Raw genomic sequence first — 22,399 nt, forward strand, 5'->3', positions numbered from 1 at the left:
TCTTCTTCTTTTTCTTTTTTTTGGGACGAAAGATGGAGTCTTGCTCTGTTGCATAAGGTAAAGTGCAATGGTGGGATCTCACTGCAACCTCTGCTTCGCAGGTTCAAGTGATTCTTGTGCCTCAGCCTCCTGAGTAGCTGGGATTACAAGCATGTGCCACCATGGCCCTCTAATTTTGGTATTTTTAGTAGAGATGAGATTTCATCTTGCTGACTAGGCTGGTTTCAAATGCCTGACCTCAAGTGATCTGCCCACCTCGACCTCCCAAAGTGCTAGCATTACAGTCGTGAGCCACTGCACCTGACCCAAAATTTTTCTTCTGTAATTAATTACTCCTTTGGTTTGGAATTGGAACTTGATATAAAATGTCGGTGGCAGGATGTGGATTTTATTCTACAGTGTCACCCTTAAAACTGGAAGCAATTTTCTTTTTCTTGATTTTATAATGGAAGAGAGCTGTTCAAAACATACACACTTCTTTTTTTGTTTGTTTTTGGTAACAGAGTCTCACTCTGTCACCTAGCCTGGAGTGCAGTGGCATGATCGTACCTCACTGCAGCCTTTGTCTCCTGGGCTCAAGCAATCTTCCTGCCTTAGCCTCCCAAGTAGCTGGGATTACAGATGCACGCTACCACACCTGGCAAATTTTCTTTGGTTTTTGACAGGGTCTCGCTTTGTTGCCCAGGCTTACATGTGCACTTCTAATGGCGTCTTTTAAGAAATTATTTGCTTTCCAATATACTTATACAGTGCATTCCAATATACTTATGTAGTACATTCCAATCTTTTTTAATGTTAAGGCAAAAAGAAAATAATACTTATATGGCAAACTGAGCAAATATATGGTTGGCCATCTCAATGGTGGGGGCATCTGCATACTTGTAACCTGCCTATGCCCAGTGAGCTACAGTCTGCATTGGCACCTCTGCTGTGTCACTGCATTTTGCAGTATGGTGCCTTCCATTCTTAGCACCATGTTTACACCATCTAGACTACTTGAGAGAGGTGAACTGAATAAAATGCTCCTGTTTTCACAAAATTTGAAATTCAATGAGAATTTTTAGAACCCAGTTTTTAATTCTTCTGATATCGGGAATGTTGTTGAGGCCATGGCTTTTATTTCTGGAAACTGGGCTCAACAGGAAAATTGGCCAGATTGTTCTTTGCCAAATTATACTTCCAAATCAACAATTTTGAGTGAGAAAGAGCCGATCAAATTATACATTTGTGTGGCCAGCTGTGAATGCCCTGCCAAAAAGGCTAAGCTTTCAATCCAACCTATGCTAGTGAGCTGAGGTAGAAATTTTTGTTTGGATGACACAAACAGTACAATTTCTTTCAATTATTCAAACAAAGAAAGTATCTTCAGCACAGGCCATGCTCAAGTTACTTATTCCCTAATGTATCACAGTAGACTGCTACACTGAACACTGTACGTTCAGTTCATCAGGCACTGAACTATCTGTGGTTCTAGACAAGGAAGCATATCCCATTGATGATGTTAATTGCTATGTCCATGACTTGTTCCATTTCAACTTGTTTTTAGGGCAAAGTGAATCTTTTTGTTTCTTTTTTTTTTTTTGAGACAGCATCTTATTTTGTCACCCAGGATGAGTACAGTGGCACAATCATGGCTCACTGAAGCCTCAACCTCCTTGGCTCAAGCAATCCTCCAAGTTCAGCCTCCCAAGCAGTTGGAACCATAGGCATGCATTACCATGCCCAGCTAGTTTTTTATTTTTTTTGTGCAGATAGGGTCTCCCCTTATTCTTCAGGCAGGTCTTGAACTCCTGGGCTCAAAGTATTGGAATTACAGGCATGAGCCACCGCTCCTGGCCAGGACAAAGTGATTCTTATTGCATGAGACAAATGAAAAGAGAATCAAGTTTCATATCTTTGTAAAATGGTGCTCTCTTTGGTTTACTTATTATTGCAAGTAGTACTGATTATCCAGAAATAGAAATTATAGGCAATGCTTAATTATTTTTGTTTAATTTGCATTAAAATTTGAACTTTCCTTAAAACCCAAAAATAAGTCATTTTCTAATATGCCCATCAAAGACCTGATGTCTGAAAGTACCTTGGTCACATAAACATTCTCCTCAGCACTATGAATGGAGTGGTTGTTTTTATCTGGGTGCATTATCAGCTGCTTTAGGACCATCACCAATACACCATTTAAAGCTTCTCACCCTGACTTTCTCAAGTATCTTTTCAGCATTTTGAAAAAATGTGTGTATCTACTTGGATATACTTGACAAATACTTATTTGAGAGTAAGGCTCATAGAAAGTTTTTCTATAAGGTGATTTTTTTCCACTTAATAACATAACTGCACTTCACAAAAACATGTGTGAGTGTGTGTGTGTGTGTGTGTATTTCATCTTAAAAAGTCCTCCAGCCTGGCCAATATGGTGAAACCCCATCTCTACTAAAAATATAAAAAGTTAGTTGGGTGTGGTGGTGCAGTTCTGTAGTCCCAGCTACTTGGGAGGCTGAGGCAGAAGAAACACTTGAACTCGGGAGGTGGAGGTTGCAGTGAGCCAAGATCATACCACTGCACTCCAGTCTGGGTGACAGAGCAAAAGTATTGTTGCAAAAAAAAAAAAAATCCTTTTGAAATTGGGTCGTATCTTCAGTTCATTATGTTTATCACCACATGTTGCTTTTTTCCTTTCTATATTCCAGTTGTACTTCCCAGTACCATTGTTCCATAAGGGTATCTACTTTTTTTTTTTGACACATTAGCATTTTTCTTTTTTATTCATTTATTATTATTTTTTTTGTAAATGGGGTCTCGCTATATTGCCCAGGCAGGTCTCGAACTCCTGGGCTCAAACTATCCTCATGCCTCTGCCTTCCTAAAAACTGGGATTACAGGTGTGAGCCACAGTGCTCGGCGACACATGAGCATTTTACATATTAATCATCTATAGATACATTTTTAATTTCACAAGAAATACATTCTTCTGTTTTCCTGAAAGGTGTAGACTCATTGAGGATTTTATCTTCTAAATTTTGCTAAAGATACATGTACAGAAGAACATTTCTCTGCTATTTGAAAAACAGTGGGCTGGGTGAAGTGGCTCACACCTGTAATCCCAGCACTTTGGGAGGCTGAGGTGAGAGGATCACTTGAGATCAGGAGCTGGAGACCAGCCTGGCCAACATGGTGAAACCCCATCTCTACTAAAAATACAAAAATTATCTGGGTGTGATGGCAGGTACCTATAATCCCAGCTACTCGGGAGGTTGAGGCTGGAGAATCGCTTGAACCCAGGAGGTGGAGGTTGCAGTGAGCGGAGATTGCACCACTGCACTCAGCCTGGGTGACAAGAGCGAAACTCCATCTCAAAAAAACAAAATGTAATGATAAAAAAATTATCCATTCTGGAATGTCAAGAAAAATAAAATGTAATGATTATGTCATTTTAAGTTTTTCTTCCTCCCACCCCTTTTTTTGTTGACGTAGGTCATTCCTACTGTACATAACAAGGCCAACAAAATCACCAGTAACCAGAACCAGGACACCCAAGAAAAGAAAGAAAAGGTATTTGAACTTCTCGCGTGTTTAAAAAATGTTTTTGTTTTGTTTTGTTTTTTGCATATCTGAGCTGAAATAGAAGTGGCTTTTTGATGAGCGTCAGTGTTGTAGAAGCACTATATTTATAATATTTCTTTCCTGCAAATGTAACTGGTTCTTACCAGCATAAAGGACGGAAGCTTGGTGCAGCATAGATGCAAAAACACTATAAAGGGCCAGTCAGCCATCAACATTATAGCTTTCTTTCCTGTTCAGACAGGCTGGTTGTTTGTCCGTTCCCAGGACATGCCTCTCACACTGAGACTTTCATCTTTCTGTTCTCGCCTGGAAGTCCATTTCCCACATTGCTCTGCCATAAGAATCCTTTCATTCTTCAAGGACCACATCAAAGGTCATCTCTCCTTAGAAAACTATCCTTTCTGTCAATCAGAATTAATCCTCCATTGCCGTTTGCCCACCTCTATTAAAGTAGAATCTGTTGATGTAAAAATTATTTTAAGATGTGGTGTCAAGTAGGGATGGATTTTTATTTTTTCCCATCAAGAGAACTTATTGTTCTCTTGGGGAACTAACTGTCCCACTGTTTTAAAATAGGACCTCCTTTATCCACAGATTTGTAGTGCACCTCTGTTGCATCTCAGGTTACAAGGGGGAGTCTGTTTCTGAGCTTTCTCTTTTTTTTTTGAGACGGAGTTTCGCTCTTGTTACCCAGGCTGGAGTACAATGGCGCGATCACCGCAACCTCCGCCTCCTGGGTTCAGGCAATTCTCCTGCCTCAGCCTCCCGAGTAGCTGGGATTACAGGCACACACCACCATGCCCAGCTAATTTTTTGTATTTTTAGTAGAGACAGGGTTTCACCATGTTGACCAGGATGGTCTCGATCTCTTGACCTCATGATCCACCCGCCTCGGCCTCCCAAAGTGCTGGGATTACAGGCTTGAGCCACCGTGCTGGCCGAGTTTTTTTTTGTTTATTTCTAGTATGTAGACATAAAATTGACTTTTATATATTTATTTGACATCTTGTAACATTATTCTCTTAAAATATTCAATAATCTAGTGGAGAATACTGGGAAAACCATAATGCTGAAACAAAAAAATATAAATATAAACCTACTTAAAGATAAACTTACTAAACATTTCATATAGAATGTTTAGTCTTTGTGTGTGTGTTTCATATATGGTATTTTTTGAATCTCAAATTCTTATTCTGTGTAGATTTTTATTTTTGGATTTTCTATACATATAATAATAATAAACACTTTGGAATAAGGCAGTTTTCTTTTTTCCTTTCCACCCTTTCTTTTTCTCATTGTATTGTGTCTGCTAAGACCTCCAGTACTGTGTTTAATAGAAGTAATGATAGCTAACATCCTTGTCATTTTTCTTCCTGACATTTGAGGAAAAACTTTTAATATTTCACCACTGAATATGATGTAGGTATTTGTAGATAATCTGTCATGTAACTGTCTCATGGGTTCATCGTACTCACTGCCCAGATACAGTCGATTTATCAAGACAGGGGAGTTACAGTAGAGAAAGAATTTAATGTGTACAGAACTGACTAAGCTGGAGACAAGAGTTTTATTATTGCTTGAATCAGCCTCTCTGAAAATTTGGAGGCTAGGGTCTTTCAAAGATAGTTTGGGGGCTAGGGAATGGGGAATTCTGATTGGTTTGGTTGGGGATAAAATCACAGGGAGTCCAAAACTGTCCTCTTGCGCTGAGTCAGTTCCTTGGGGAAGGTGAGGCACAAGACCAGATAAGCCAGTTTACCAGTCTGGGTGTGTCAGCTGATCCATCAGAATGCAGGGTCTAGAAAATATCTTAAACACTAATCTTAGTTTTTGTAATAGTAACATTATCCATGGAAGCAACTGAGGAGGTTAGGAATCTTGTGGCTCCTAACTGCAGGACTACGAATCCATAATTTCTAATCTTGTGGCTAATTTGTTAGTTTTGCAAAGACGATCTGGTCCCCAGGCAAGTAGGCGGTTTGTTCTGAAAAAGAGCTGTTATCATCTTTGTTCCAAAGTTGAACTATGAACTAAATTCCTCCTATGGTCAGCTCAGCCTATGCACAGGGATAAACAAAAGCAAGGTATTGGAGGTTAAGGAAATATTCTTAAGGCAAGATGGAGTTGGTTAGGACAGATCTCTTTCACTGCCATACTTTTCTCGCTGTTACAGTTTTTGCAAAGGTGGTTTCAATCAGGTTAAGGAAATACTCTCTTTCATTCCTACTTTGCTAAGAATTTTTACCGTGAATGGCATTGGCATTGACTTTTATCAGACGTATTACTAACATCCACTGAAATAAGTGGGTGTATGTATAAATTTTTTTCTCCTTGAATCCCTTAATGTAGTAAATAAATATTAGTAGATTTCAGAATGTTGAAACAATCTTGAATTACTGGAATGCAATTTATTTGATCATCATTTTTTTTTTTTTGCCCATTGCTGATATTTCTTTTAGGATTTTTTCCATTCATGGTCATGAGTGAGATTTGCCTGGAAATTTTCATTTATATATTGTCCTATCTGGCTTTGGTTGTGGTAAACTACTAAAATGATTAGTAGGAGCATTTATTCTTTTAAGTTCTCTGAAAGTTTGTATAAAAAAAATTATCAATTTTTTCAATCTTTAATGAGACTACCCTATGAAGCCACTGTGGGCCTGTGTTTTCTATGTGAGAAAAATTTAAAATATTAATTTAGTTCTTTAATAGTTGTTAAATCATTCTGATATTCTATTTCTTCTAGACTCATTTTTGGTCATTGACTCTTCTAGGAATATTGATATAACCTAAGTTTTTATATTTGTTGGCATAAAGTTGTTTGTGTATTTTTTTTTTTTTTTTTTGAGACAGTCTTGCTCTGTCACCCAGACTGAAGTGAAGTGGTGTGATCTTGGCTCACTGCAACCTCTGCCTCCCAGGTTCAAGTGATTCTTGTGCCTCAGCCTCCCAAGTAGCTGGGAACAGGCATGTGCCACCATGAGTGGCTAATTTTTTGTATTTTTAGTAGAGGTGGGTTCTCACCAGGTTGCTCAGGTTGGTCTTGAACTCTTGAGCTCAGGCAATCTGCCCACCTTGACCTCTCAAAGTATAAGGAACACAGGCCTGAGCCACCGTGCCCAGCCATTTGTGTATCCTCTTAACATTAAGCATCTCTGCTCCATCTATAGTAGTTATTTTTCATTTTGAAATAGGTAATTATGGCCAGGCCTGGTGGCTCATGCCTGTAATCTTAGCACTTTAGGTGGCCAAGGTAGAAAGATTGCTTCAGCCCAAAAGTTCAAGACCAGCCTGGGCAACCTGGCAAGACCCTGTCTCTACAAAACAGAAAATATTAGCTGGGTGTGGTGGTGTGTACCTGTAGTCTCAGTTACTTGGGAAGCTGAGGTAGGAGGATAACTTAAGCCAGGGAAGGCCATAGTGAGCCACAGTTACACCATTGCACTCCAGCCTAGGGGACAGGGCAAAACCTTGTATCAAAAAAAAAGTAAAAAATAAAATAAAACAGATAATAATGAAAACTAAAATAAATTTTAAAAAATAAAATAGGTAATTATTTGCTAAATCTTTTTCTTCATTAATTTTGAAAGTAATTTTCACTTAATTTTTTTCTGAAGAATTACCTTTTGAAGTGTGTTCGTGTTATCTGTTATATCTTTTTTCTGCTTAATTAATTTTGTTCTTATCTTTATTTTGCCTTGCTTCTTTGTTTGGATTTATTCTCCTTTCCTTTTGTTTGTTTGTTTGTTTTTGTTTTTAGGCTCCAATGTGATTTCTCTTTGACCTTAAATGTATTTAGAAATATATTTTAAAGTTTCCACATGAATGTTTTAAAAACTCTTTTTGTTCTATTTTCTAATTTAGCTATAATCAGAGATTGTTCTTTATGTAATATTAATTTTTTGACATTGGTTGCAACTTGTTTTTAATAGCCTAGTACGTAGTTATTGTGAATGTTCTATTTGTGATTAAAAAGAACAGCTATTATTTAATAAATAATAATTATTTAGTTATCAGGGACAGGTCTTTATAAAAAGTGTATAGATCAAGCTATTTAAGTTATTCAGATTTCTTATAATTACTGATATCTTTTATTAGCATAACCTAATGATTGTCCCTTTTGTTACTAAAATTAGTCTATTTTTTGTGTATTTTCAGTTTTTGTTTCACATGTTTTTAAGTTAATTTATTAAGTACATCCAAGTTTAAAATTTTTATATCATCCTGGGGGAATTGGCCCTTTTATTAATATATGGCAGTTTTTAGTAACCTTAAACATTTGTTTCACCCCCTGATATGGTTTGGCTGTGTCCCCACCCAAATCTCATCTTGAATTCTCATGCGTGTGGGAGGGACTTGGTGGGAGGTAATTGATCATGGGGGCAGGTCTTCCTCTTGCTATTCTCGTGACCAAAAATTAGTCTTGTAAGAGCTGGTGGTTTTAAAAAATGGAAGTTTCCCTCCACAAGCTCTCTTTCTTTGCCTGCCACCATCCATGTAAGATGTGACTTGTTCCTCCTTGCTTTTCAGCATGATTATGAGGCCTCTCTAGCCTCATGGAAATATAAGTCCATTAAACCACTTTTTCTTCCCAGTCTCGGCTGTGTCTTTATCAGCAGCCTGAAATCAGATTAATATATCCACTACACTGAAACCATGTTGATTTTCTTTTTCTATTTGCCTGATGTGTTGGGTTGGAATTTGTTAAGCCACACACATAAGATGAATTCAGGTCTTTAACTTTGGTGAATGTAGACCTGTATGGAATTCTTTTTTTTTTTTTTTTTTTTTTTTTTGGAGACAGATTCTCGCTCTGTCGCCCAGGCTGGAATGCAATGGCATGATCTCTGCCCACCTGCCCACTGCAACCTCTGCCTCCTCTATTCAAGTGATCTTCCTACCTTAGCCTCCCTAGTTGCTGGGGTTACAGGTGCATGCCACCATGCCCAGCTAATTTTTGTATTTTTAGTAGAGACGGGGTTTTACCATGTTGACCAGGCTGGTGTTAAACTCCTGACCTCAGGTGATCCATCTGCCTTAGCCTCCCAAAGTGCTGAGACTAAAGGCATGAGCCACCATACCTGGCCACTTATATGTAATTCTTGAGGTACACCATTTTTCTCTTTTTCTCTTCCACCTCAAGCTAAGACCAAGGCCGGGAAATATACCCACTATCTTCTGTGATCAATATCTTGATTTATTTATTTTTTAACATCTTTATCCACTGCAAGTTTTACCCCGTTAGGAAAAAAGCCACAGCTGAATTGAACACATGGGACAACTTTAATTACAGACATGTACATGGGGGCCAATCAACATATTGACTCCTTGAGGATTTAAGGCAAGAGTTTTTGCAAAAGTTGAGGAAAAGTGTCATTAGGTTGTTTACCAAATTAAAGGATTGTCTGTTTAACCTGATTGGCCACTGTCTGAGTTAAAATTTTGATCACTGTGAGAGAAGAGAAGATGGCGTTATAGGAGCAACTCAGGATTGCAGCTCCAGTGAAAGCGCAGAGGCTGAGTGGATGCCGCATTTCCAGACAGATCTTTATTGCCCACAGACTAGGAGATTCCCAGGTGTAGGAGCCCCACGGGCTGCCAGCGTGGCTGTTTGGGCCAGTGCAGCTGTTTCGGCTGGTGCCGCAGCGCAGCAGCACTCCATACAAAATACACTGGTCTGGTTGCCCTGTTAAACTGGCAATTTGAGATTTGGGAAGGCAGATTAGCACATTCAGCTGATTAAATGGGACTTAAACAGTAAGCCAGGCCAGGAGAGTCCCGGGCAACGACGTTGTTTCAGCTGGCGCAGTGGGTCGCTACACGGGAAATCACACAGATCCCGGCGCCCTTTCAGCAGGCGACTGGAACACTGGGGAGAGAGTCAACCATTCAACTTAAAAAAAAAGGGGACTCTGAGGCAGGGAGCCAGGTGATCAGGCTCAGCGGGTCCCACTCCCACAAAAACAAACAAAACAGCACTTGGAAACGCTTGGGGTTGAGAGTTTCACGGCAAGCACAACTGAACCTAGGACAGTGCAGCTTGGTGGGGGAGGAGCATCTGCCATTACTGAGGCACTCAACCCCTACGGAGGTACTCTGCCACTGCTGACGCAGCCTGCCATTGCCGAGACAACCCACCATAACAGAGAGAGTCCACCATTACAGAGGCGGGCCACCATTGCCATGGCAGTTCTAACCACACCCATATAAACAGGACTACAGGAAATTACACACAGCAGCAGGGCAGAGCCCAGAGCAGCTCAGCATAGCCTCTGCAAGCAGGCAGTGACTAGACTGCCTCCTTGCTGGGCAGGACAGTGCAATGGATACTCATAAATAAAGCCCTAACTCCCCAGGACAGAGCACCTGAGGAAAAAAGGGGGCTTTATGAGTTCTGCTACAGCAGACTTAAATGTACCTGCCTAGCAGCCCTGAATGAAAAATGGAGCTGACAGCTCAGCACTTGAGCTCCTATAAAGTACAAACAGTCTCCTCAAGCAGCTCCCTGACCCCCATATATCCAAAGAGTCACCTCACAAAGGACTGATCAGACTGACATTTGGCGGGCATCATTCTGGGACAAAGATAGCAGAAGAAGAAACTGGTAGCAACCCTCACTGTTCCACAGCTGCTACAAGTATTCCCCAGGCAAGGAGGGCCTGGAGTGGACCTCAGCAGTCCTACAGCAGAGGGGCTAGACTGTTAGAAGGAAAGCTAACAAACAGAAATACTTCATCATCAACAATCTGGACATCCACTCAGAGACCCAATTGGAAAGTCAGCAACTACTCAGACGACAGGTGGATAAATCCACAAAGATGGGAAGAAACCAGCACAAAAAAGAGGAAAACACCTGAAACTGGAACACCTCGCCTCCTACAAGGGACCACAACCCCTCACCAGCAAGGGAACAAAGTTGGACGGAGTGTGATGAAATGACAGAATCAGACTTCAGAAGGTGGGTAATGAGAAACTTCCGTGAGCTAAAAGAACATGTTCTAACTCAATGCAAGGAAACTAAGAACCTTGAAAAAAGATTTGAGGAAATGATTACAAGAATGGACAACTTAGAGAGGAATATGAGTGAATTGATGGAGCTGAAAAACACAACACGAGAACTTCACGAAGCATGCACAAGTCTCAACAGCCGAATTGACCAAGCAGAGAAAGGATACCAGAGGTCAAAGATCAACTCAATGAAATAAAATGAGAAGGAAAGATTAGAGAAAAAAGTGCAAAAAGGAATGAACAAAGTCTCCAAGAAATGTGGGACTATGTGAAGAGATCTAACCTACGTTTGATAGGTGTACCAGAATGCAACGAAGAGAATGAATCCAAGCTGGAAAATACTCTTCAGGATATTATCCAGGAAAATTTCCCCAACCTAGCAAGGCAGGCCAATATTCAAGTCCAGGAAATACAGAGAACACCACAAAGATATTCTGCAAGAAGAGCAACCCCAAGGCACATAATCGTCAGATTCACCAGGGTTGAAAAGAAGGAGAAAATGCTAAGGGCAGCCAGAGAGAAAGGTCGGGTCACCCACAAAGAGAAGTCCATCAGACTCACAGCAGATCTCTTGGCAGAAACCCTACAAGCCAGAAGAGAGTGGGGGCCAATATTCAACAACGTTAAAGAAAAGAACTTTCAACCCAGAATTTCATATCCAGCCAAACTGAGCTTCATAAGTGAAGGAAAAATAAAATCCTTTGTGAGCAAGCAAGTACTCAGAGATTTTGTCACCACCAGGCCTGCTTTACAAGAGCTCTTGAAAGAGGCACTACACATAGAAAGGAACAACCAGTACCAGCCATTCCAAAAACATACCAAATGCTAATGAGCATCAACAAAATGAAAAATCTGCATCAACTAGCAGGGAAAACAGCCAGCTAGCATCAAAATGGCAGTATCAAATTCACACATAACAATATTAACCCTAAATGTAAATGGACTAAATGCACCAATCAAAAGACACAGACTGGCAAATTGGATAAAAAGCCAAAACCCATAGGTGTGCTGTATCCAGGAAATCCATCTCACATGCAAGGATACACTAAGGCTCAAAATAAAGGGATGGAGGAAGATTTACCAAGCAAATGGAGAGTAAAAAAAAGCAGGAGTTGCAATTCTCATCTCTGATAAAATAGACTTTAAAGCAACAAAGATCAAGAGACAAAGAAGGACATTACATAATGGTAAAAGGATCAATACAACAAGAAGAGCTAACGATCTTAAACATATATGGACCCAATACAGGAACACCCAGATATATAAGGCAAGTTCTTAATGACTTACAAAGAGACTTAGACTCCCACACAATAATAGTGGGAGACTTTAACACTCCACTGTCAATATTAGACAGATCAACCAGACAGAAAATTAGCAAGGATATCCAGGGCTTGAACTCAGACCTGGAGCAAGCAAACCTGATAGACATTTACAGAACTCTCCACCCCAAATCCACAGAATATACATTTTTTCTCAGCACCACATCACACCTACTCGAAAACTGACCACATAATTGGAAGTAAATCACTCCTCAGCAAATGCAAACAACTGAAATCATAACAAACAGTCTCTCAGACCACAGTACAATCAAGTTAGAACTCAGAATTGAGAAACTAACTCAGAACCGCACAGCTTGATGGAAACTGAACAACTGGCTCTTGAATGTTGACTGGATAAACAATGAAATGAAGGCAGAAATAAAGAAGTTCTTGGAAACCAACAAGAATGAAGACACAACATACCAGAATCTCTGGGACACATTTAAAGCAGTCTCTAGAGGAAAATATATACCAATAAGTGCCCACATGAGAAGAGTGGAGCGATCCAAAATTGACACCCTATTGTCAAAATGGAAAGAGCTAGAGGAGCAAGATCAAAAGAACTCAAAACCTAGCAGAAGACAAGAAATAACTAAGATCAGAGCAGAACTGAAGGAGATAGAGACACAAAAAACCCTTCAAAAAATCAATAAATCCAAGAGCTGGTTTTTTGAAAGGATCAACAAAATAGACAGACCACTAGCTAGATTGATAAAAAAGAAAAGAGAGAATAACCAAATAGATGCAATAAAAAACGATAAAGGGGAAATCACCACAGATTTCACAGAAATTCAAACTATCATCAGAGAATATTACGAACAACTCTATGCACATAAATTAGTAAACCTGGAAGAAATGGATAAATTCCTGGACACTTGTGTCCTCCCAAGCCTAAACCAGGAGGAAGCCGAAACTATGAATAGACCAGTACCAAGGTCTGAGGTTGAGGCAGCAATTAAGAGCCTACCACACAAAAAAAGCCCAGGTTCAGATGGGTTCACAGCCGAATTCTACCAGACAAACAAAGAGGAACTGTTACCATTCCTTCTGAAACTATTCCAAATAATCGAAAAAGAAGGAATCCTTTCCAAATCATTTTATGAGACCAACATCATCCTGATACCAAAACCCAGCAGAGACTCAACAAGAAAAGAAAACTTCAGGCCAATATCCATGATGAACATAGATGCAAAAATCTTCAATAAAATACTGGCAAGCCGGTTGCAACAGCACATCAAAAAGCTTATGCACCATGATCAAGTAGGATTCATCCCAGGGATGCAAGGCTGGTTCAACATACGCAAGTCTATAAATGTAATTCACCACATAAGCAGAACCAGAAACAAAAACCACATGATTATTTCAATTGACACAGAGAAGGCCTTTGACAAATTTCAACAGCCCTTTATGCTAAAAACCCTCAATAAACTCGGTATTGATGGAATGTATCACAAAATAATAAAAGCTATTTACGACAAACCAACAGCCAGTATCATACTGAATGGGCAAAAACTGGAAGCATTTCCTTTGAAATGTGGCACTAGACAAGGATGCCCTCTCTCACCACTGCTATTCAATATAGTACTGGAAGTTCTAGCTGGAACAATCAGGCAAGAAGAAATAAAGGGTATTCAAATAGGAAAGGAGGAAGCCAAATTGTCTCTATTTGCAGATGACATGATAGTATATCTAGAAGACCCCATCGTCTCAGCCCAAAAACTCCTGAAACTGATAAGCAACTTCAGCAAAGTCTCAGGATACAAAATCAATGTGCAAAAATCACAAGCATTTCTATACACCAATAACAGCCTGAAAGAGAGCCAAATCAAGAATGACTGCCATTCACAATTGCTACAAAAAGAATAAAATACCTAGGAATGCAACTACCAAGGAACGTAAAGGACCTCTTCAAGGAGAACTACAAACCACTGCTCAACAAAATAAGAGAGGACACAAACAGATGGAAAAACATTCCATGTTCATGGTTAGGAAGAATCAATATCATGAAAATGGCCATACTGCCCAAAGTAATTTACAGACTCAACGCTATCCCCATCAAGCTACAAATGACCTTCTTCACAGAACTGGAAAAAACTACCTTAAACTTCATATGGAACCAAAAGAGAGCCCGCATAGCCAAGTCAATTCTAAGCAAAAAAACACAGCAGGGGGCATCACACTACCAGACTTCAAACTATATTACAAGGCTACAGAAATCAAAACAGCATGGTACTGGTACCAAAACAGAAATATAGACCAATGGAACAGAACAGAGGCATCAGAGACAACACAACATATCTACTACCTTATAATCTTTGATAAACCTGACAAAAACAAGCAATGGGGAAAGGATTCCCTGTTTAATAAATGGTGTTGGGAAAACTGGCTAGCCACGTGCAGAAAGCAGAAACTGGACCCCTTCCTGACACCTTACACTAAAATTAACTCCAGATGGATTAAAGACTTAAACATAAGACCTGGCACCATAAAAACCCTAGAAGAAAATCTAGGCAAAACCATTCAGGACATAGGAGTAGGCAAGGACTTCATGACCAAAACACCAAAAGCATTGGCAACAAAAGCCAAAATAGACAAATGGGACCTAATCAAACTCCACAGCTTCTGCACGGCAAAAGAAACCGTCACTAGAGTGAATCAGCAACCAACAGAATGGGAAAAAATTTTTGCAGTTTACCCATCTGACAAAGGGCTGATATCCAGAATTTACAAAGAACTCAAATAGATTTACAAGAAGAAAACAAGCCCATTCAAAAAATGGGCAAAGGATATGACAGACACTTTACAAAAGAAGACATACATGAGGCCAACAAACATATGAAAAAATGCTCATCATCATTGGTCATCAGAGAGATGCAAATCAATACTACATTGAGATACCATCTCATGCTAGTTAGAATGGCGATCATTAAAAAATCTGGAGACAGCAGATGCTGGAGAGGATGTGGAGAAATAGGAACACTTTTACACTGCTGGTGGGAGTGTAAATTAGTTCAACCATTGTGGAAGACAGTGTGGCGATTCCTCAAGGACCTAGAAATAGAAATTCCATTTGACCCAGCAATCCCATTACTGGGTATTTATCCAAAGGACTATAAATCATTTTACCCTAAGGACACATGCACACGAATGTTCATTGCAGCACTGTTTACAATAGCAAAGACCTGGAACCAACCCAAATGCCCGTCGATGATAGACTGGACAGGGAAAATGTGGCACATATATACCATAGAATATTATGCAGCAATCAAAAATGATGACTTGGTGTCCTTTGTAGGGACATGAATGAATCTGGAGAACATCATTCTCAGCCAACTGACACAAGAACAGAAAATGAAATACCGCATGTTTTCACTCATAGGCGGGTGATGAACAATGAGAACACATGGACACAGGGAGGGGAGCATTACACACTAGGGTCTATTGGGGGGAATACGAGAGGGATAGTGGGGGGAAGGAGCTGGGGAGGGATAGCATGGGGAGAAATGCCAGATGAGGGTGAAGGGGAGTAAGGCAGCAAATCACACTGCCACATGTGTACCTATGCAACTATCTTGCATGTTTTGCACATGTGCCCCAAAACCTAAAATGCAATTAAAATATTTATTTGATTACAAAGATTGTGTTCGGATTAGCCGTAGCACATATTATATGATCAAGCTGTTGTAGGATTTTTGGGGGGACACCTATTAATAAGCATCGGTAATATATAGGATCGGAGAAGATGGTGGTTGTTGCTTGCAGAGGTATTTATTTTTTCTTATGGATTACAAGTAATTAGTTGCAGAATTCTTCCTCAATCTTTTAGAAGTACAAGCCTTTATTTTCAGGAATGGGAGTTTGGGAGGGTGGTATTTTTAATCTAACTTCCCACCTTGCTTGGCCTCAAGGGGACACTTGGGACTCATTAGATACTTATCTCTCATTAGATAAAAATACGTAGATACTGTATGATTATATTTATATAAAAGTCTAGAACGTACAATCTGTAGTGAGAGAAAGCAGATCAGTGGTTCCTTGGGAATGAGGTTTCAGGGCAAGAGGTGGGAAGGAGGGATTTTAAACAGGCATGAACAAATTTTTAGGGATGCTTGTTATGTTCACTCTCTTGGTCGTGGTGATGGATTCACATTGTATCCTTTAAATGTGTGCAGTTTTGTACATGTCAATTATACCTCAATATATTGAATTAAAGCTGTTAAAGACAAAAAATTTCTACCATCTTACAGCTTGCATTTCTACTGGAGCAAGGCAAACAGGAGAATCAGCAACTGCTACTTTAGGTTTCTCTTTTTTTGAGGCAGTCTCACTCTGTCAACCAGGTTGGAGTGCAATGGTGTTATCTCAGCTCACTGCAGTGTCCACCTCCTAGGTTCAAGCAGATATTTTCCCTCAGTTTTCTGAATAGCTGGGACTACAGGTGTGCACCACCACACCTGGCTAATTTTTGTGTTTTTTAGTAGAGATGGGGTTTCCTCGTTGGCCAGGCTGGTCTCGAACTCCTGACCTCAGGTGATCTGCCTGCCTCAGCCTCTCAAAGTGCTGGAATTACAGATGTAAGCCACCACGCCCAGCCAGCAACTTCTACTTTAAAGTAATTTGGGGATAAGACATGGAAACCCACAAAATGTGATATCTGGAAGGGACTGGAATTGAAGCTCCATGAGGGTAGGGACCTCATCTGTTACATTATTACTCTAACCCTATTGCCCAGAATACTTCCTGGCATCATATATATTTCCTGAATGAATAAATAATCCTAAAATCAAAAGACATCTCTGGCTTTAGGTTTCCAAGGATCAGTAGAGGCCCTCCACACAAGTGCCACCTTCTAGAGCTCCACCAGGCCTCTTGATTTGAAATTTATAGTTGTTTCTGGCCTCAGTCATATGTCACAAAAGCACTGTTAAAAAAATTTTTTTTGGCCGGGCGCATTGGCTCATGCCTATAATCCCAGTACTTTGGGAGGCCGAGGTGGATGGATCACAAGGTCGAGAGATCGAGACCATCCTGGTCAACAAGGTGAAACCCCGTCTCTACTAAAAATACAAAAATTAGCTGGGCATGGTGGTGCACGCCTGTAGTCCCAGCTACTTGGGAGGCTGAGGCAGGAGAATTGCTTGATCCCAGAAGGCGGAGGTTGCGGTGAGCTGAGATCGTGCCATTGCACTCCAATCTGGGTAACAACAGCGAAACTCCATCTCAAAAAAAAAAAAAAATTTTTTTTTTAATGTTTGTTTTTGAGATGGTGTCTCACATTGTTGCCTAAGCTGGAGTGCAATGGCGCAATCTCGGCTCACTGCAACCTCTGCCTTCTGGGTTCATGCGATTCTTCTGCTTCAGCCTCCCGAGGAGCTAGGATTACAAACGTACACCACCACACTTGGCTAATATTTTGTATTTTTAGTAGAGGGGGGGGTTTCACTATTTTGACCAGACTGGTCTTGTACTCCTGACCTCGTGGTCTGCCCGCCTTGGCCTCACAAAGTGCTGGGATTATAGGCTTGAACCACCGCGCCCAGCCGTACTGTTTAAACTTTAGTCTGTCATTTTTATGTGATTAAGAAGGGTTCCTAAGAATACTTAATCTACCCTATTGCTGGAATTTTGTGAATTCATATGTTGATGCAAAGATCTGACTATTCATCAAGTGTTTATTGGTTATCTATAGTGAATCAGTTTCTGTGCATCGATCTGGTGATACAACATCAAAAAGGAAACATTTAAGGTAACACTTTGTGGGGACACAGACAATAAACACCACATAGGTGAATGGTTACTACTCCAACCACATCTGAGAACAAGATAATAGAATCTATTGAGGAAAATTCCACATAAGATCCCAGGAAGGAAAACAGATCCTTCCACATAAGATCCCAGGAAGGTAGGTGTATGATTCTTATGAACTTCGGACTGCTCCATTAAACCAACTGACTTTCAATACATAGCAAGGGTATTTGCATTCAGTAAAAACCCCAGTAGGAGCCCAGGAATACCAAAAGTCAACTGAGTTATTTGTCACAAAGAAAAACACCTAGTCACTGCATTAATGTTGCAACGGGAGAAATCACATCAGATTCCACATCACCATTATGGGATGGTCTTTTAGTGGTTGCAGAGTGCTCTTTTTACTGTATTACTTTTCTCTGAAATTACATCTTAGATGCCAAGCATTATACTACATTCTGGAATGACAAAACACCTTCACCATAAGAGGTGTTCAGATCAGGGTGCCACATGTAGTGAAATAAAGAGAGTGTAATTAGTATGAGAATAAAGATGTGCCCAACATGCTGAGGGAGCGTCCTCTTTTCAAGGTCAGGAGGCCAGGTCACTAATCTATCTCTTTAAAAATTATTATCATTAAAAGAAGTTTTTTTGTGCATGTTATTTTCTCCTTAATATAAAAGAAAGACGTGTTCTCTAGAATCATTGACAGTCAAAAGGGAGACAGTACAAATCACCTGACACTCATTTCTAACAGAGGTCTAGGTTTGGTTTGGGATTACTCACTTTAAAGAAAGAGAGTAACTAAAAACGAAACCAACCAACCAACAAACAAAAAACTGGTGAGTAGATCTTTAGTAAGTCTCTAGTTTTGTTCTAGTTTGCCTCAGCACATTGTTTTTTAACCTGTTTTGCATTATGTAGATTGCAAGGACAGGCAATCAGTATTCATAGAAAAACTAGTATTGGCCGGGCGTGGTGGCTCATGCCTGTAATCCCAGCACTTTGGGAGGTTGAGGCAGGAGGGTCATTTGTGGTCAGGAGTTTGAGACCAGCCTGGCCAACACGGTGAAACCCCGTCTCTTCTAAAATAAAAATTAGCCAGGTGTGGTGGTACATGCTTGTAATCCCAGCTACTTGGGAGGCTGAGGCAGGAGAATTGCTTGAACCTGGGAGATGGAGATTGCAGTGAGCCAAGATGATGCCACTGCAATCTCCAGCCTGCATGACAGAGCCAGACTCTGTCTCAAAAACAAAAAAGAAATACTAGTATTAACTGTGGGTTTCTATAAACTCTTGGCTGTTTTCTAAGTTTTTCTTCAGTGTTATTTCATGTATTCCCTTTCTTCAAAAGGTCATGAACTTTGATTATGTGAATCTGGATTCCTACATAACAATGATTGTGAGTTTGTGGTTTTTGTGAAAAAGAGATTCTTAAAATTATTATTAAAAGGCTTGTACATTTAAAGTAATGTAAGTTTAGTCAACTATTTTCTGGAAATTCTGAGAGCGTTACATTTAAATAATGCTTATTTCTACGAACCAATCAGAAACAGATTGTTTATTTTGAGAGATTCACATTAATTTATTAATATGCTCTGAAGGTAGGAGAATATTTCACATTCAAAGTGAAAGGTAAGGACTTTTCTTTCCTCAGTGCAGATACACAGAGTGTGTTCAGCTTCTGTCCTGCAACTGTAGCCATATTCAAATGTAGACACAGGAATGCGAAACCCACTGGTTTTATGCCAAGGAGCTGTTCTTTCCAGTGGACCCAAGACATGTTCTTCTGTGGTTTTTTTTTTTTTTTTTTCTGAGACAGTCTTGCTCTTATCACCCAGGCTGGAGTGCAATGGCGCCATCTCAGCTCACTGCAACCTCCTCCTCCTGGGTTCAAGCGATTCTCCTGCCTCAGCTTCAGCCTCTCGAGTAGCTGGGACTACAGGTGTGTGCCACCACACCCGGCTAATTTTTTGTATTTTTAGTAGAGACGAGGTTTCACCATGTTAGCCAGGATGGTCTCAATCTCCTGACCATGTGATCTGCCCACCTGGGCCTTTCAAAGTGCTGGGATTACAGGCATGAGCCATCACACCCGGCCTCCCAGACATGTTCTTGTACAAAAACACAGACAGGCAAACAAAAAGACTAACAAACACATTCTCTGTTGTCTGCCAACCAGTTGAGACTAGATCTTATAGAACCAGTATATTATAGATTCTCATCCCAACTAATAACTCTCAATGGTCTGACCGTAAAACCAAACTCCATTTATTTCTACTATCAGTGAGGAATTACAAGTACATATCAGAACCAAATTTGGTCTCATATCAGAAACAAAATCATAGAAGTAGAAATAAAAATCAGAGGAACTGTCAAAAAGGCAAAGTTCTCTTGCCACTTGGAATTAACCATGGGTGCCAAAAAATCATGTAAATGGGCTTGAACAGCTCATGAATTGCATCTCTGAGCCATCACAATTTAATTGGTTCTGGTAGGTGAGTCTGCTTGAGCATCTCAGTGGGACCTCCAAAACTGTTCAAAGTATAATTTAAGAAAAAATTAAAACGTGACTGAAAATTATGCAAAATGTGCAGGTGCCAAGTATTTATTTAACTGATTAATGAGGGAACCAACAAGACGGTAAGCCTGGTTCAGAGAGAGTTGAAGAGAGTGAAGTGTTTACAGTTGCTGAAAGAAAGAGTGCTTAAGATTCCAACTTAGAGACAAAACTGGTTAATGTCCTATAGGGCAATAAAACTGTACCCTTTGGAGTTATCTTTTTTACAGGACTAAAATCATTTGCATCTCTACCAGACAAAGTTAATATGCAATGACATTGAACAAGAATTATTTGCATCTCTGGCATTTTTCTAAGGTTAATAATGCATCAGGGAACCCAAACAGCGTGAGTGACAACCAGTTGTTTAGTCACTCAGCAAACAGTTCAGGGAGGCCTACGGTGTTCCCAGGACTGTTCTCAGAGTTAAGGATGCCACAGAGTTTGTTTTGTTCTCTACCCTCATGAAGGTCAAAATCACCTGATCTAGTTGCACATCCCTTGCTCCAGCTGCCTTTGCCACACCTTGGGAGAGCCTGGACCTGTGCATACCCTTCTCTCATGTGCAGCAGAAGGATGCCCCTGGTATCTGGCAATCCACACTCAGACTGTAGGGAGACCAGGACATGCTTATTCTATATTATTTTTCAAGAGTGTCTGTAGAAGCTAATAAAACAAGTCAGTTGTACAAATTTGTCTTAGATATAAAAAAATACCATTAAAGAGAATTCATCTCAATATTATTTCAAAACTTGGCTGTGTTTGTTCTGAGTATTGTCTTTGATATAGGATAACTTGGTTCTGAGGAAAAGGTTTACTGAAAAGAGTTCATTTGCCTTTACTCTTCATTTCACTCAGTTTTAAGTTTCTTCAGCTTAAAAGAATTAAAGAGACAAAGTGATCACATTTCTGTATTCTCCTATTCCCTAAGAAGTGTTTTGTATTTGGCATCTTCCATCATCACTCTTGCATTTTATAGATTTGGATGTTCTACAAATGTATATAGTTTCTGCTTTGGTTTGACATTATCTTAATAAAATATGGGTGTGTGCTTTCCTTGTTGACTCTCAAATAGTGTTTTCTATTTTGGAGAATTTATTACATGCCTGCTTTCTGTAATGGACCACTCATTGGCCACTTACTGAAGTGTATCCTGCCATTAGTGGTTTTGTCATATAAAGCATAATTGAATGTACTTTATTGAAATCCTGTAGCATAATTCAGTTATTCTGGTTTCTGTGGAGTGCTTGGTATATCGGCTCCTATTCTTTGTAGCAGCTTGAGTCTCACCATTGAGTTTGGCATGTTTTATTTCTCCCAGCGTTCTAGAAAATGTCTTCATTCTGTGAAGGTAATTTGATCATAGAGTTTAGTTCTACTTTAATTGTGTGTATGAACCAAATATTGATGTGCTGTATCGTTTGGTATGTGAATTGAATGAATATTTATGCAGATATAATTATTCATCATGAATATATCTCTTTTTGAAAATGTTAAAATGCATGTTGACCTCTTTTTGAAAATGTTAAAATGCGTGTTGACCATCTATAAATTGTAGATGAATACATTTTCAGTTAGAAAGTCTAGGTATTTCATGTATTTTTTAAAGAATAAAATCTGTAACTTCTACAATTGAAGAAAAAGTTTAAATAATTGTAGAATTAATACAATGGATAGTTTTTACTTTTACATTTATTGTAGAAATGTCTTTCATTTGAATTTTCTGGTTAATAACAAAATTAAGCTTCCACAATGTAAAGAATATAGAGAATGGACTTTCTCACCAGAGAAAGAAATGCTTTCTTTTAGGTTGGTCAGCAGTCTTAAAAACTTGCTTTTACATTGCTGTTTTTCTGCATTAGTGGGTTTATATCACAGTCACTTTTATATAATAACATAAGCATAAAAGTATACATTGTATTTGTTTTACAATCCTCTGATATGAATGACGTTTGAGAGTTCGGTATGGTCTAAATGTTTCCAGACTTATCTTTGGTGCTTTTTGTCATTGAAGGAATAGCACTGTACAAAAACATTTAACCCTTTCTCAAATTTTGCATCTTCAGAGGCAAGGAACTGCTCCACCTCCAATGAAACTGCCTCCTCCTTATAAAGCTCTACCTGATGACAGTGATGAAAATGAAGACGCCTTTACCGACCGTGAGTGCCTTTTCACTATTTAGGGTAGATGCAGAACTTATTAAAT

General features: G+C 39.6%; 1 protein-coding gene across 30 annotated transcripts in view; it reads left to right on the plus strand.

Annotated features, from left to right (window-relative positions):
* Nucleotides 1–22,399, plus strand: part of PATJ (PATJ crumbs cell polarity complex component) — a 411,839-nt gene that overhangs the window by 159,900 nt on the left and 229,540 nt on the right. For all 30 annotated transcript variants that reach the window (XM_078332015.1, XM_078332024.1, XM_078332028.1 and 27 more), the window contains 2 exons: nt 3,472–3,549; nt 22,260–22,353. In XM_078332015.1, the coding sequence (XP_078188141.1) occupies nt 3,472–3,549; nt 22,260–22,353 (172 nt within the window). The remainder of the gene's footprint in view (nt 1–3,471; nt 3,550–22,259; nt 22,354–22,399) is intronic.

Source organism: Callithrix jacchus, chromosome 7 (genome assembly GCF_049354715.1).
Source record: "Callithrix jacchus isolate 240 chromosome 7, calJac240_pri, whole genome shotgun sequence".
Taxonomy (NCBI): Eukaryota; Metazoa; Chordata; class Mammalia; order Primates; family Cebidae; genus Callithrix; species Callithrix jacchus.